The 14,651-nt window shown below is 44.9% G+C and overlaps 1 protein-coding gene across 3 annotated transcripts in view; it reads left to right on the forward strand.

The window, feature by feature from the left end:
• The window catches only part of NSUN7 (NOP2/Sun RNA methyltransferase family member 7), an 88,878-nt gene that overhangs the window by 10,965 nt on the left and 63,262 nt on the right, over nucleotides 1-14,651 (forward strand). For 2 of the 3 annotated variants that reach the window (XM_006129491.5, XM_075930535.2), the window contains exon 2: nucleotides 6,244-6,599. In XM_006129491.5, coding sequence (XP_006129553.2) covers nucleotides 6,302-6,599 — 298 coding nt within the window. In that variant the 5' untranslated portion in view covers nucleotides 6,244-6,301. Of the gene's footprint in view, nucleotides 1-6,243; nucleotides 6,600-6,994; nucleotides 7,090-14,651 lie in introns of those variants that run through there. The other variant, XM_075930537.2, reaches the window with a different exon arrangement.

Below are 14,651 nucleotides of genomic sequence, written 5' to 3' on the forward strand. Positions count from 1 at the left end.
GCCATTAGCCTTCTTGGCAACAAGGGCATACTGTTGACTCATATCCAGCTTCTCATCCACTGTAATCCCCAGGTCCTTTTCATCAGAACTGCTACTTAGCCAGTCAGTCCCCAGCCTGTAACAATTGGGATTCTTCCATCTGAAGTGCAGGACTCTACACTTGTCCTTGTTGAACCTCATCTGATTTCTTTTGGACTCTAATCTGTCCAGGTCAGTCTGGACCCTATCCCTGCCCTTCAGCATATCTACCTCTCTCCGTAGCTTACTTGCTGAGGGTGCAATTCATCCCCTCAGCCAGTCAATAAAAATATTGAACAAAATAGGTCCAAGAACAGATCCTTGGGGGCACTCCGCTAGAAACCAACTGCCAACCTGACATCGAGCCATTGATCACTACCTATTGGGCCTGACAGTCTAGCCAGCTTTCTATCCATCTTACAGTCCATTTATCTTTTCCATACTCCCTTAACTTGCTGGCAAGAATATTGTGGGAGACCGTATCAAAAGCTTTGCTAAAGTCAAGGTATATCACATCCACTGACTTTCCCATATCCACAGAGCTAGTTACCTCATCATATAAGATAATCATATTGGCCAGGCACGATTTGCCCTTTGTGAATCCATGTTGACTATTCCTGATCACTTTCCCTTCTTCCAAGTGCTTCAAAATGGATTCCTTGAGGATCCCCTCCATGATTTTTCTGGGGACTGAGGTAAGGCTGACTGGTCTGTAGTTCCCTGGATTGTCCTTCCCTTTTTTAAAGATGGGCATTTCATTTGCCTTTTTCCAGTCAGCTGGGATCTGTCCCAGTCTCCACGAGTTTTCACAGATAATGGCTAAAGGCTCCTCAATGACATTTGCCAACTTCCTCAGTATCCTCAGATGCATTAAATCTGGGTCCATGGATTTGTGTATATTTAGCTTTTCTAAATAATTCCTAACAGTATGGGAAGCTGTCCACCTCCTTCCCATACTGCGTTGCCTAGTGCGTTTGTCTGGGAGCTGACCTTGTCCGTGAGGACTGAGGCAAAGAAAGCATTGAGTACTTCAGCTTTTCCCACATCATCTGTCACTAGATTACCTCCCTCATCCAGTAAGGGCCCCACTCTCTCTTTGATCACCCTCTTATTGCTAACATGCCTGTAGAAACCTTTCTTGTTACCCTTCACATCCCTTGCCAGCTGCAATTTCTATTGCACTTTCGCCTTCCTGATAACTCCCCTGCTTTCTCAAGCAATATATTTATGCTCTTCCCTAGTCATCTGTCCAAGTTTCCACTTCTTGTAAGCTTCCTGTTTGTGTTTAAGCTCACCATGGATGTTCCTGATAAGCCAATCTGGTCGCCTACCATATTTGCTTTTCTTGCTGCGCATCGGGATGGTTTCTTCCTGTACCTTTAATAAGGCTTCTTTAAAATACTGCCAGCTCTCCTGGACTCCTTTCCCCTTCATGTAAGCATCCCAGAGAATCCTGCCCATCAGTTCTCTGAGGGAGTCAAAGTCTGCTCTTCTGAAGTCCAGCGTGTGTATTTTGCTACTCTCCTCCTTTGTTCCTTTGGTCAGGATCCTGAAATCTACCATCTCATGATCACTGCTTCCCAGGTTGTCACCCACCTCTACTTCCCCTACTAGTTAGTTCCTCCCTGTTTGTGAACAGCAGGTCAAGCTGCTCATGGCTCCTGGTCAGTTCCTTTAGCACTTGTACCAAGAAGTTATCCCCAACATTCTCCAAAAACTTCCTGGATTGTCTGTGTACTGCTTTATTGATCTCCCAACAGATGTCACGGTGATTAAAGTCGCTCATGAGAACCAGGGCCTGTGATCTGGAAGCTTCTCTCAGTTGTCCAAAGAAAGTATCATCTACCTCATCCACGTGATCCAGCAGTCTGTAGCAGACATCAACCACAATATCACTCCTGTTGCTTCCAATTCTAAATTTAACCCATAGACTTTCAATAGTCTTTTCTCCCTCTAAGTACTGGAGCTCTGAGCAATCATACTGCTCTCTTACATACAATGCAACTCCTCCTCTTTTCTCCCCCACTTGTTCTTCCTGAACAGTTTATACCCTGCCATGACAGTGGTCCAGTCATGCAAGTCATCCCACCAAGTCTTCGTTATTCCTTCGTCACTAAGGGTGCATCTACACAGCACCCTTAACTCTGAAGAAGCTATGCAAATTGAGCTACATCAGTTGCGTAGCTTATTTTGAAAGTGGGTGCGTCTACACAGCACTTATTTCAAATAGAGCACTCTTCCTCTGACTTCCCTTACTTCTCGTACAATGGGGGTTACAGGAGTTGGAGGAAGAAGTCCTCCATCTTGACTGTATTTTGACATTATTTTGAAATAACTGCCTGATTTGTAGATGCGGACTAAGTTATTTCGAAATAACTAGTGTTATTTCAAAATAATGTTGCTGTGTAGACGTACACTAAGACACGGAAACACTATTTCGGGATACTGAATGTATCCCGAAATAGTGCTGCTGTCTAGACATACTCCGGAAATGGAATCCATGATGATGATCATTCATATGACAGTCACTTACAGTAATTTGCACTATAGGAGGGCTTCTGCCCACCTAGTTTCATAACTGATTCTTTGAAATATGTTGTCCATATGGATTCTGTGACCTGCTCTCCTTCCTTGCTTCTATAGAGTCCTAATCCTGTGAAATTCTGTACCAGTGAAGGAACTGAGAAATGGTTGGGGCTGCTCTACTGTTCACATCCTGGGGGACCGGTGTGCAAGCACTTTAGGGTATGTCTAAACAACAATATAAGCCTGGCGTTAGTGGGTATCAAGGTGGTTCACCTATGTCAGGGAGCTGCGGGCATGCAGATTTTAACACTTGAACTCGAGCCTAGTACTCTGTTTTCCACACTGCACTACAGAGACCCATTTCAAAGTAACGCTGTCCCAGAATTCTTAGTCTTCTTCCATGCTCCTGTCTTTTGCTGACACTCAAGCCTTATGTATGTGGTGCACTGCGGGAACACTCTACTGCCCATCTAATTTCATAACTGTGAAGCTAGTACCGATTGGGCTTTGGTGCTCCCAAGGAGCTCATGTAAACAAACTTCATAATTAGATCAGTTCGTGGCTGTCTCAATAGAATGACTGCAGTTTGAGAAGGCTTTATATTGAACTACCATCTAATTTGAGAATTGGGCTCTCCACCTTTAGGCTGAGTCACATTGGAAGAAAAATGTCTGTGCAGCTGTTCTGAGATAATTAGGACATCTTCTGGGCTGTCAAACTATTAAAATGAAACTTTGCAATTCTTAATTTTTACATTGGGATGTTCAATGTTTGGGGTGTGTTTGTGTGTGTTTTATTTGTCTGTTTTGAAGTTTGATATAAAGTGGGGGAATGTAGCGAATGTTACACCTTGGTTCGGTGATGTGATGGGAGTCTCAAGGGTTTAAAGCTGACTACCCAGTGAAAACTACTGGATGATGGTGAAACAAATTATTTTTATTAAGTGGAATGATTTTTTTTTAAAATCAAAACTAACAATTAGCAAATGGGTTTTTTTTAAACTAGCAATTGCTTAATACTTTTACAGCATAGAAAACCCTAAACTTAGCTGTACTTAACTAATTACAAACTTCTTTGATTACAATTCAACTATACCAAATCACTGTCTTTAATTTGCTTAACAAAAATACAAAACAAAGACAATATAATGATGATAAAAGCACCGTCCAAAGCCAGCCCCTCTATGGTTATTTTAGGGCAGCTGGTGGAGTTAGTCATAAATCTACTTTTACAACTTAACAACTCCGGGGCTTCTATTTCTAACACTTATACTTAACCTAAATACAACACTACTATACAACACAAAATTATACAATTTACACAGTGTGGTTAACAGAACTTAGATACGCTTTACAGAATTACACAGTGAAATTAACACAATCTAACTATTAATTAAACCAATAACTAATACATTTAAGCAATACTTACAAATCCAGAAACAATAACAACAGAAAGACACACTAGAACTTGGAGCATGCTCAGGACTCATGCACCCCTATATTTGATTCGAAGGGTGGGGAGGCAGCCTCAGGGTGATCAATCCTTTAGCCGGGCAAAAAAAGACACGTGCCCTCAATACACGGTACCTCCGTCGAACAAAGGGGTAGAGGGTCTTTTATACAAAAATTCGGTGTCTGATGCCATGCTAGGGTCTGCATTTGGCAGGGCCTGATAGGCTAGTGATGAGGTAGTATGACAATACTGCCCTATAGGAATTTTCGTGATGTATGCGTGATCCCCTCGTGGATAGGACCAGATGGGGCATAGTTAGTGTGAGACAACTGTGTTTTATTATCCTATGTTTACTTTTTCCCCTTGCCCCTAAGACCGGTCAAGCTACGGTCAAATGAGGCTTATCTGTAAATTCAGCTAGGCGTTATCTAGTTATGCTTACCTCCCTATTTTCTTCGTGCCTTTGAGTTCCAGGATGCCTATAAGGTCAAATTCCATTCACAAAAACTGCATTGTGCTGCCCATGCTCCTCTGAGTATCTGGGTTTTGTGTGAGGGGCCTTGTGTGGCAGGATGGGCTATACGCGAAGGCCGTGGACAGAAAAAGCCTGCTTTACAACAGCGAAAACATGTTCATACTCTAGCCTGGCTGCTGAGCAGTGAAATGAATCTCCAGGGCATTGTGTTCAGGGATAAGGGATCCCTGGGAGGCTGTGGGGAAGCATTAGGGCTGGCTTCCATTCACTGCCCTCACAGTGCACACTGCCTGGCTGCCTCTATACGTGCAGCACCAGGAAGGGGTGGGGAGGCAGGACAATGGGACACAATGTGGAGCAAGACCAAGTGATTGCCCTGTAGCAAGGGAAAGTGGCAGAGCTCCTGGCTCAGCATAGCTGGGCAATGAATGACTGCTGGCTGACTGGATGTTGGGGGTTGCCTCCCACCTCTCACTTTGCTCTCTGCTTCAAGCAAATTCAGTATTGCTGTGAAGAGGAGCTGAAGCCACTGCCTCAGAAGGCATCATGTCTGTGGAGAGGTTTTGGGACTAGCTCCCACTTGCCACCCAGACAGAGCATGCTACCTGGGCAACCCTGCACATGTAATCCTAGGAAGGGGCAGAGGAACCAATGAGCAGAGCAGGGACAGAGGAGTACTCCTGCAAAGAAGGGGGACAGCTGTGGTGTGGGAGGCCATTGTCCTCAAGATAGGAGGAGCAGCAGAGCTCCTAGCTCAGCCTATCTGCAGGACAGCTCCACTTTCAACCCTCACCCACTCTAGGGTTGCATGTTCAGAGGCACCTAAGCAGCATGAACTAAAATCTGGCTATGCTCTTGTGACCAGGAAGACGACATTTTTGCAAGAAGCTGCTGCTGATCAGTCTCAATTGAGAACCATTCAGGCTCTCTGTTGTACACTAGCCTGCAAGCACCTTGTGAGCTGCTCCTACTTGCAAAGGGAGGTGTGGCTGCAAGCAGCCATAGACTGCACCACAGATTGTTAGCATAAGAAGGATTAAGGAAATTGTCCTTGGGAAACCTGAAATATATCTGGAGAACTTCTGGAATGTGAGTAAACTTAGAGTTGTGCTCACACAGGAAAGCAATAGGGTTCTGACTCTAGGTCTGAGCTTAATAAGGGCTCAGACTCTGCAGGGTTCTGGGATCCTGAGCTCGAACCCTAGGTTACCATACTTGGTATGTAGATGCAAGCGGGATGAGGCTTGAGCCTGTGTTAGAGCTGGGGCTTTCATTGCTTTAAAGACATGCAGATGTGGTTGCTAGCTAAAAATGATCTTACGTGTGCATGAACTACAGCAGTACAATATCAGTTTTAGCTAGCAGTATCCACAGGGGCCACACCATATCTGTGAATATCCTTGCAGACACCCTTATTCCTGTATGTAAAGGGTGGAGTAGGCCAAGCTTTCTCTGTTCCTTCATTAGTACAAAATATCACAGGATTAGGGCACTTTAGAAGCAGATCTTGGAATCCATATGCACAACATATTTAAAAGAATCATAGTTATTATAATTATTTATAATTTATAAAGTATTTATATATAAAGTAATTTCTGTTTTTTAAAGTGAAATAACATTTTGACTTTTGTGTGTCAAAGTTAAGCATATGTATTCATGTTTACCAAATTGGAGCTTAGATCAGAAAATTGAAGTATTTCTTTATTTTTATGGTGTTTAATGAAACTGATTCTTAACTTAATTTTAACACAAACTTTTCTTATTTCTTTCAGACACAGTGGAATTCTGACTTGTCTAATTTTATTGTGCTGACATAGTAACAAGAGAAGAATGCCAAGTTCCAAAAGTAATTTGGTGTTGTCAAGTGACATTTCAAATGTCAGGGAAATGGCAATTTCAAATGAGAGAGAGACCACTGAAAAGAGTATAACAAGTCTGATTGAGAACAATGGCTATCAAGACTCTGTATACATAAATGCAGCTAAAATTTTTCAAGGCATTCGTAATGAAAAGCCTGAGGATAAAATATTGGTAAGGTATGGTAATGAACTAGAGCCATCCCTACCAGATTTTAAAGATGAATGTTCCCAGCGCTCGTCCTATGAACTGGCATTTAGTGCTCTGAAATGTAAGTAGAAGCTCTTTCCCCTGTCACTAGTAGAAGTGATGTAGTGCAGAAAATATACAACAGTTATATGAAGTATTTGTTATGTGTGTTCAGGGACAACACATGGAGGGGCATGAGGGATCACAGGTGTCCAAATGCCAGTGGGGACACTAGGAGGAGGGCCTTGAACCTGCAATAGGTCTCCACCCTCACCCTTGTCAACTCACAGGCCAAACAGGATTATGGATTCGCTTCACAACAGAGTCAATTAGGGATAGTTGCTTTTATTAATCTCACTACATCACTATTATTACAGGCTTAATATTGCTAGATGATTACACAGCTACTGCAATCAGCATAGGCAGAGCAATGCATAAGAGAGCAACAGGCACTTAGAAATGCTTATGTCCCTTCAGGTTTCAGGGTGTTCCGTTCCTGTCACCTTGCACCAGGCCGCAGTGGATGTTGCTTCTGCTGGGGGAATCCAGGGCACTCTCCGAGGTCTACCCTGGTGAGATTCACCGGCAGGATCCCAGGCTATGATAAGCTGTGTACAGCAGAGGTGGAAACTTCCATCGGAGCCTTCTGAGCTGTAGGCCCCACATAAGAGTCTTCTGTGACAACCCTTAACGGCAGTGATGGGGAGAAGCGAAGCAAGGTGGCCCCAGCTGCTTTGCATGCCAAGAAAGCAGCTACAGGAGAGGGGGCAGGATAACTCCCCCATGCCCTGGTTGGACCATAGCAAACTGGGGTTGCCTTGCTCTGCTTCTTCCCTTCCTCCCCCCACTCTCACTGCTGGGGCCAGACCCCTGGCCTGCCTTGGTTGGGGGGGAAGAGGCAGGGAGAGGTGGGACCTGAAAAGACGGGTTGTTTGGAGAAGGGCCAGGACATGAGGGGTGGGAGGTCTGTCAGCCGACGGTCAGAGCAGGGTGTGTGTGTGTATTACCGAGAAAAAGGTTTAACGTCCGTGTCTTTACTGCTAGGAGCGGGGTCCCGTCGCAGAAGGCAGCCAACAGGCTGACAGACGCCCTGGGTTCATAGGAAGAGCCTATTACATCTCAGATTTTAGCTGCTAGAATACAGGATCCCTTCACAGCGGGCAGTCCAAGAAAGACTGAGAGATGCCCCAACGAATCTGTCACCTGGGAGTGACACAATCCAAACACCCAAGCTCTTCCTATACCTGTCCCTTATGACCGGCTGAAGTTCTTTTAAATTGTGCTTGGTTCTGTTACAGCAATTGAAGGAGTCAGGTTAAAACTTAAACAGTTACAGGTTTATTGTTACAGGGTAAACTTAGCTGTTAAATGCTACTACTGTGTTACAGATAACACAGCCACTACAAAGGACAGGACAGAAATTACACTAATAAGTCACTTACAGTTACCATGAAACCCTTTTGGTTCTCTGAGCTCTTATTAAATGCATGCAAAATAGACACCTAGCAGGTATATATTCTCACCCCTGCATTCCAGACTTTGCGTGGCCAACGTCTTTCTCTCAATCCCTCAGGAAGAAGTAGGGCGAGGTTGGGCATCCCACAGACCTCGGGAGACAATCAATACCTGCCAGCAGGTGTAGATGATTGGAGCTCAAATGGGGTGGGCTACTAAACCCCCCTTTATACCCTTTGGGTCATGTAGGCTTCTTCCTGGTCTCAGGTGGCCAATTAGGAAAAATGGCTTTGAATGCCAAGTTTCCCATGAAGGGAAACTCATTCACACCTGGGAAAATGCAGACAATGGGCACCTCTGGTATGTAATGGGCGAAGATTCCTCTCCTGGGACAGTGCAGGCGTGTCAACTACTGGTACTAGCCATCAGGGCGACGGGAGGCCCCGGGTCGTCAGCTAGCCCATTTACTGTCTGGTTTCTGTTTATGGTAGAGTCAGGGACAGGCAGCACACCTGCGTTCCCAGGGCATCAAAGGCTGACTGCCTTTCTCTTGCTGTCTGGGGGGAGGAGGGACAAGATGGGGTTCATGTCTGGCTACAAGGTCACGTGGCTGAAGGGGCCCCCTGGTTTCTCCCTATCAGTCACCTGTGTGAGTGTGTTGGTATGATCACATACATTGATGGGCAAGAAGGATGGTTCAGTAGTTAAAATGCTAGCCTGTGCTTCTGTGTTTATTTTACTTAAAGATTAGTTTTAAATCAACTAGCATCCCAGGACAACTGAAATTAATGGGTAGTAGTGGACGGTGTACTGGGGAGAAAGTTGGACATCAGTATTTATGAGAGAGCCAATGTGTATATTAGATCAGCTATGCTCAAGTGCTTTGAAGGAAACATTTTTATCTGTTAAACAGTTTGAATACTGTAACAAATTCTTGTTACAAAGCAAAATAGTGTAAGTACTTTGTTTTATTTTTCATTAAGTTTTTGCTGCTGTTTCCTGTAAAGGAAAAGAAGTGCGAATTCTGTCCATATCAGCAATAAGTAAATACATTAAATTTTACTCCCTTCACAAACAGAACATGCTGTGTTAACCATTATCAACTAAATCATTCATCCAAATTAAGAGCCTGATTCTTCCCCTTCCCCATGTTATTCCTGCATAGGAACAGGAACAATGATTTTTAACTGAGAAGTTGATTTATGGGTTCTTTCCATGTGGGAGGAAGGAGTGAGGTGTGGCTCATGAGGAGTAGCATGAAATTCGACCTCCCAACACATGGGGAGCTGGGATGGAGTGAGGGCTGAATGGAGACCAAGACCACAAAGAACCTTTGTGTCCACACTGCCTTCTCATACCTAAGGATGTTAAGGACTTGTCAACTGTCCAATAAGCAAATGCTTATCGGATAGTTGAGTCAACTACTCACTTCTCCCCACCCCCTTGTTGCCTCTATCAGATAGAGGCAGCAAAGGGCGGGAGAGGGAAAGAGGGGGTACTTCAAAGCGGCAGTGCCGTGTGGAGCCCAGGGTACAGCATTTCAAAGGGGCAGTGCCACGTGGAGCCCAGGGTCAGCGGGACTTCCCGCTGGCCGCACGCAGAGTTCCAACTTTGAAATGCACAAGAGCCCCCACTGGGGCTCTTGTACATTTCAGAGGAGGAATGTGGGAGTGACTGTTGAGTAGTTGATGGAAATTCCATCGACTACTCAACTAGTAAATTCATCGATATTTAACATCCTTACTTGTATCTAGCCCTATGAGAACACAGCCGGCTACTAAATGCCAAACTTTACCAAATAGTATGGTAAGGTACAGTTCTTCTCTTGATGACAGAGTCATCTCAGGTTGATTGGCTAGCGCTGTGAATAACTGTTCTAGACTAGTGCCATGTAGGTCATCAGCAAGACTCAGGGAGAGACATCTTGCTGAGCAATAGCTTCCCTTGCTTTCTTAGAAAAAGACACTAACTTAAAATATTATTTTGAAATACATTATATCAAGTTGGTCTTCATTAAAAAATAGAAGCTTAAAATAGATGTGAAATGTTTTGTTAGGGGAATCTTCCAGAATTACCCTATCAGGAAGAGGGTGAAGAGGATAAGGATGGACAGTCTTTTAAGAGTAAATTAAAGCTGCATCCTCACCAAAATGGAGTTTGAGTATTCATATTGTTTGGCCATTTGTAAATCATGTCACCTAGCTTTGTTCAATGTTTGCAGGCTTGTAGCAGCATCTTCTCACTTTATATTTGACACTTCTGCTGTGTCCTCTGGTGGTACTTGCCCATGTAATTTCACTCCTTTTTGTGGCTGAAGAATGACAGAAGTCCCAGTTGTATAGTGGAATACTATTTCAAGCAAATCATTTGCCTGGATAGCCTGTTATTCCGCCTGCAGAGCAGCTTTCCAGTGCTTGACAGTCTGTGTTGTTTTCTTCCACAGTCCGTCTAACTGGGACTTCTGTCTTTCTTTACCTGTGGATAAAGAGACCTAACACATTTAATTAATGCCTGGCAATAATTAAGCATGGTATCATCCATTAAATGAATGTCCATCTGGGCAAGGGCCAGTGGGGACGCTGCCAGTAGTCGCATTGGGTGCCCTGTCAGGATTTCACGAGGGCTGAGTCCAGTCTTCTGATTGTTTGGGCAAGGAGATAACTGTTAGTCGTTGATGTATGTAATGGGAAAGTATATATACTGGCCTTTTAATTGCTTGTATTTGAAGATCTGTCTTAAGGAAGGGGGGCTGCCACTCCCCTCCCATCCGACCGCAGTCTTCCCTTGCAACTGCTCGAAATAAACTGCCTCTGACTTGTTGCTTACCAAAACGCAGAGTGAGGACTTGTTTTCTTCCACAAGACTCCAAGAGAGAAAGAAACATTTCAAAAATTGAGAAGCAAAGAGGGCGAGAGGGCGGAATAACAGTTGCTCAACTGGCAAACATGGCATTTCTCTTTAGAAACTTTAGAGGCTGCACAAATGCCATGCTGGCTTGTCTCTCGGCACCAGAAGTTGGTCCAGTAAGATATTACCTCACCCATCTTGTCATACTTGTCCACACTGTCCTTGAAGTGGCCAAAAGGCAGTTGTTCAAAGAATTATGTGTTGTGTCTGTATTTACTCTAGAATAGTGTTTCACAATTTTATTTGGCCATGGAACCCTTTTAAACTCGGAAGAATTTCGAGAAACCCCTAGGGAAAATTTGTCGAACCAAAAAATAAAAGGGGTGGTGGGGGGTCAGGACCTGAGCACCACAACATAATAATGAACAAATGCTAAATAAGGTCATGAGATCAACATTTAGTTTAATTGCACATATTTAAAAACAAAAATCACATTTAATGTGTACAAAAAACTAAAGCTCAAAAACTAATATGAATTATATTGGCAGTTTTCAATGTGAAGAGTGGTTTTTCTTCTTTTCTTGGCAAATTCTTTTTATATTTTGTTTAATACTAAAAAGTTGGATTTGCATATCTGGCACTGCATTCAGTCGATTTCTGTATTTTGTTTTTGTTGCTGAATAATTCGAGAACCCAGTTTCACACAAGTATGTGCTGGTGAAGGTTAACAACTGACGAATTGCACATCTTGATAAAGCTGAATATTCTTGACATAAGCCACACAAACGTAATCAGAGAAACTTCTTTAAATTTTTGTATTAATTGGCCATATGAAGTGATTTCAATTAGGTTTTCATAATCTTGCATAGAAAAACTGACTGGCTTTCCTGTTATACTTAAGGGATTTCAAATCCAGTTATTGTTTTCATTTATGGTTGGAAAATATTTCATGATGTTTGTGTATAAATCACAAAGATGATCTGCAAAGACCTGGCCAGGAAGAAGAGTACAGAAGAAAGCTTGGGGCAGAGTTGTCTGGCCAGGAGGGTCTTGGGGCAGGGTGCCTGGCCAGAAGGGAGGGTATAGGAGGGGACTTGGGCAGGGTGTCTGGTCTGGAGGGAGGGGACTTGGGGCAGGGTGTCAGAGCAAACTGGGAATGCGGGCTCTTGCGGGGGGTGGGAGAAGTGGAGTGAGGGGGATATGAGTGCGGGGTCTGGGCATGAGGGGGGACACTTACCTGGCTTGGCACCCTGCTACACCAGGGAAAGCCTCCAGGCAACATGCTCTTGTTCCTGGGGTAGGGGGGAAGAGAGGAGAATGCATGTTATCCAGGAGTTGACACCTCCATCAGACCAGTCACCCCACCACTGTGTTTTGACATGGCCTTAATATTAACTGAGGGATTTTTAGGTTATCAAGGAATATTCTTTGTAAAAGTAGAGGAGCTGCAGCACCAGGTTATGCTTCCCACTGACGGGGGGTGGAGGGGGCGGGGCGGGGAAGAGGGGCAAGGGGAGGGGAGGGTTTAGAAACCCTGACCTTGCCCTCCAGATCAAAGTCTGCCACTTCCTCAGCAGGCTGGGGAGGGGCGCAGGGGAGAGAGAGCAGCAGCACACGGGGGGCAGCAGAGCCCGAGCGCACCCCAGGTGCGGGAGGGAGAGCAGCAGAGCCTGAGCCAGGTTCCACACAGACAGCAGTTTAAAAACGCCAAGGTCTGAGAGTGGCTTCTCAGCTCTGGCCACTCCTCCCCCTCCCAGCACCAACCGCTGTAAAAGCAGCCGCCTGCACACGACAGGGAGTCGGCTGCAAGGCACCGGGACAGGGTAGTCCTGCAGGATGAGGAGGGGCCAGGCCGTGCTTGGGGGTGGGCAGTCACAGTGGGTGGTGGAGTGGCCAAAGCCTCGCACCCCCAGAAGCCCGTCCTTGCTGGCAAAGCCCCAATGGAAGCTGCCTACGGGTTCTGCAGGGGGTGGGGGAGTAGAATTTTTTCGCAGAACTCTTGAGTTCCACCTTGCGGAACCCAGGGTTCCACGGAGCGCCATTTGGGAAATACTGCTCTAGAAATAGTGAGACCCATGATAGAGAGATACTGGGCATTGTCATATTTTGTGGGAATTTAACAGTAGATGATGGTGGACTCAGCATTCTGCAGGATTTATCCCAGTATGACTGCATCACAAACATGAGTCAGTATTAAAAAAAATGAGGAACAAGTTAGTATTCATGGGAACTACCTAAAGTATTTGGTGGCATTAGGTTTTTGTCACGGGACAGGACTCATCAATGTGGCACCTCCTGCTGGTCACTTAGGGAATCAGCACTCCTGCCTCAGAGTGCCCTCTTTGTCAGTGTCCAAGCCTTTGTGGCAGGTCTTCTGTTGGTTCAGCTCAGTGTCCCTCCTGCCCACTGTGTCCTTTCCTCCTAGTACTGTCCTATGTTGGTGCCCTGACACACTGGGGTCCTTCCCTCCCAGGTGACCCCCATTTCCTCTATACCCACCTTATCTTAATGACCCACTACCAGGCATCTTCTAGACCCTGCCTCAGGGGAAAACTGCAGTTTAAAATGGCCACTCATTGGCAGAGGGGTGTAGACCTGCTGTCTCCTCCTATCCTGGGTGTCTCCCTGCAGCCCTAGTACTCTCAAGTCTTGCCTCAGGCCCTGCAGCTTGGGAGTGAGGTCAGACCAGAGCTCACCAGCTCTGCCTGCCTTTCCCTAGCTCTACTCTGTTTGGGTACATCTGTACAGTGCTGTATAGCTCGAAATAAGCTACATAATTCGAGCTACACAAATTGCATAGTTTATTTTGAAATGGACCGCTATTACGACAAGTCCCTTAATCCTTATGGAATGAGGTTTACCGGGACGTCGGAATAGCAAGCCTGTTTCGAATATATTTTGTAATAATGGGCTTGTTGTTAAGATGCAGAAAATGCTATTTCAGGATACTGGACATATCCCAAAATAGCATCACTGTCTAGAGATGTACCCTTTCAGGAAGCCTCTAGCTTCCAGGCAATCCACCTAGATCAAGAGTGCTCTCTCCTCCACTCCAGCTGGGCCCCTAATTGGTTATACCTCAACTGCAGGCTCCACCATCTCAGCCCTCTCCCAGGTATGGGTTTTAACCCTTATAGTGATAGTGTGGGGCAGATGCTCAATCATAGTTTCCCTTTATCAAATAGAAAATAATAATTTTTCCTGACCAAATACTAATAAACTTTCATTGGGTAAAGTTCAGAATTAAACCGTAGACATTTGAGGAATGGAAACAGAAGTACATTCCATCGTCTTTTTGCTATTGTGACATTCTCATCTTAAAGATATAGCACAGGCATCTTTCACCCAGCTCTGAATCTAAAAGAAACTTAAGGAACTGTTACTTTTTATTCATGGCAATTCAGTATTTCTTCTGAGGTAGGAACAAAAAGATTTCTTATTAATGAGGGGATCAGAGTGCCAGAAAATGCAATGAACAAAAAGTAAAGTATAGTCTTGAAACATCTTAAGACTATCTCCTAGAAACTTTCTTCTAAAAAGTCTTGTGCACAAAACTAGGGATGTAAATGACTAATCGACTAGACATACTAGTTGACTAGTCGCTCCCCCACTCTTGCTGCAGGGAAAGAGGAGGGGATGCTAGGGGGAGCCGGCTTAAAAGCCAGTTCCCCTCAGCTCCAGCTCTGTGGGAGGGGGTGCAGGGACTCAGTGGAAACACTGCATAGAGTCTAGGGCCAGCAGGGGACCCAGAGTCCCCCGCTGGTCCTTGGCTCCATGCAGTTTTTCAATCTTTGAAATGCACAAGAGCCCCTATTGGAGCTCTTGTACATTT

This window comes from Pelodiscus sinensis, chromosome 4 (genome assembly GCF_052426305.1).
Source record: "Pelodiscus sinensis isolate ZL-2025 chromosome 4, ASM5242630v1, whole genome shotgun sequence".
NCBI classification, from domain to species: Eukaryota; Metazoa; Chordata; order Testudines; family Trionychidae; genus Pelodiscus; species Pelodiscus sinensis.